At 60.7% G+C, this 1992-nt stretch overlaps 1 protein-coding gene across 1 annotated transcript in view; it reads left to right on the top strand.

Moving 5' to 3' along the window:
* The window catches only part of ISM2 (isthmin 2), a 6253-nt gene that overhangs the window by 2133 nt on the left and 2128 nt on the right, over nt 1-1992 (top strand). Inside the window, exons 4-6 of the mRNA XM_009319509.1 lie at nt 625-765; nt 1259-1336; nt 1854-1986. Coding sequence (XP_009317784.1) covers nt 625-765; nt 1259-1336; nt 1854-1986 — 352 coding nt within the window. The remainder of the gene's footprint in view (nt 1-624; nt 766-1258; nt 1337-1853; nt 1987-1992) is intronic.

Here is a 1992-nt window from a genome sequence, read left to right as displayed (position 1 = left end):
TTGCATGTAATCAGACTGGAGCGTGGACTCTGGTGAAGGCATGCTCAGATGAGAAATACGGTGTAAATGTTTAATGGCAAGTGCTGCTGCCATCGACTCAGGTCCCTGCGGTGACACCAGTGCCAGAAGCCTTTGCCACAGACCTGGGCACCCCCCAGGAGAGGAGCTGCAGAGGGCTAGATGGCAGGTGCCAGTGGGCAAACAGACCAGTGCACCACAGCAGCTCCCTCCTGCAGCTTCCCGGCCACGAGCCCAAAACCAGTCAACCTTTGCTAACATATGATGCTTCAGCATCATGGCCAGTGCATCGGGCAGGTTCGGTGAGGATGGGGATGGGCAGCGATGCCTGTCTGGGTCAGTACAACCATGAGCACAGCTGTGAGAGCAAGAGAGCCTTTGCTCGGGGGCTGCTTCCCTGGGGTTGTCAGCAAGGACAGGGTTGGGCCTTGGCATCACGTGGCCAGGCACTTCTGTGTGCCCTGGGCAGCACTGGCCCTGCATCCCTGTAAAGGACATCCCAGGGACATGGCAGAGCTGAGGGAGGTCCCAGGTGGCTGCTGGCTCCCCTCCTGCTGAGGCTTTGCTGAGGTCCACCACTCTCTGCCTCTCCCCTGCTGTGCACAGACTATGAAGATGAGGAGGAGTGGAGCCCGTGGTCCCCTTGCAGCATCACCTGTGGCAGCGGCAACCAGAAGAGGACCCGGTCCTGTGGCTACGCCTGCACAGCGACAGAGTCAAGGACCTGCGACCTGCCACGCTGCCCTGGTGAGCCCTCGGCCGTACCAGTGCTTGGGCACTGTCTGACCCCGATGTGGGCGGGCCCCCCACCGCTGCAGGCTGGGCATTGCTCATGCTTCAAAAACTAGTTACGTTTAATGCGATCTGGGCTAATGACCGTGGGGGGTTGTTTCACAAAGAAGCTCTGATGGGGCTTCATGGCTCCCCAGGCAGTTATGTGGTGCCCAAGGGTGGTAGAGCTGGCGTCCAGCTCAGTGTGCGACCCCTTGCACCTCTCTCACACAGGGAGCTTGAAATCCTTTCCTGAGGCATACTGAGAGCCGGCTCCATCCACTGGGATGTGCATAACCCACAGCCTTGGGCGGGTCTGTCCTGCGTGTCTTGCTGCTGGCCCTTCCTTCCAGGCACAGAGCTGTGTTGCCAAAGCAGTGGCAGGAGACGGGGTGGAGGAAAAAAAACCACCACTCCTCCTGGTGTTCAACCTGGCTCTTTGGTTTGTTTTATGTTTTCCCTTCTCAAGGAGCAGAGGGGGAAATGGTCTTCCCCACAGAGGAGATGCCTTTCAAAAGCGACAACACCACAGAGCTGTTCAACTCAGGTCAGCCTCTGCGTCTGCCTTGCACTGGGGGCTTCGGTGCCAGACCCCACGGGGGGTGTAGCTGGCTGGTGGGGAGGGCTCTGCCAAGGGCTCCCGCATCTGGTGTCCAGACCTAAGTCACCCAAACCATTGCCACTTGCAGGCTTTGGCAGTCAGGCTGGGAAGTTCTGCCCACAGCCCTGGTACAACATGGTCCTGCTTTACGGTGCAGGGGCTGAGGCCAGCCTGCCGCGTGCCCTCTCCCATGGGGGGAAGCTGCCAGCCCAGCCGCTGTAGCGATGGGTGCCCTGGGCAGAGCCCCTGTGAGGGCCAGCTCTGCCTCAGCACGAAACCCCTTCCCTCTGTCACTGCCTTGGGGATGGAGCCTGGCTCCAGCTTGTCCCAGGAGCCTGGCTGCTCCTGCCTGGCAGTTGCAGGCTCCACTGGTGGTGCTGGCGAGTCTGCGGGCAAATGGCAGCTGGGTAAAGCGGGGTGCGAGCTGTGCGTGCCCTCACCCTTTCGGTGCCCTCCCCCCCAGAGGTGGACAGCTGTGAGAAGTGGCTGAACTGCAAGAGCGACTTCCTCACCAAGTACCTGAGCAAGGTGCTGACGGACCTGCCCAGCTGCCCCTGCTCCTACCCGCTGGAGGCCGTCTACAGTGCCGTCAACCTGCGGGA

This window comes from Pygoscelis adeliae, unplaced genomic scaffold (assembly GCF_000699105.1).
Source record: "Pygoscelis adeliae isolate BGI_AS28 unplaced genomic scaffold, ASM69910v1 Scaffold71, whole genome shotgun sequence".
Classification (NCBI taxonomy): Eukaryota; Metazoa; Chordata; class Aves; order Sphenisciformes; family Spheniscidae; genus Pygoscelis; species Pygoscelis adeliae.
Note: the sequence above shows the minus strand (reverse complement) of the source record. Positions and strands in the feature narration are given on the sequence as shown.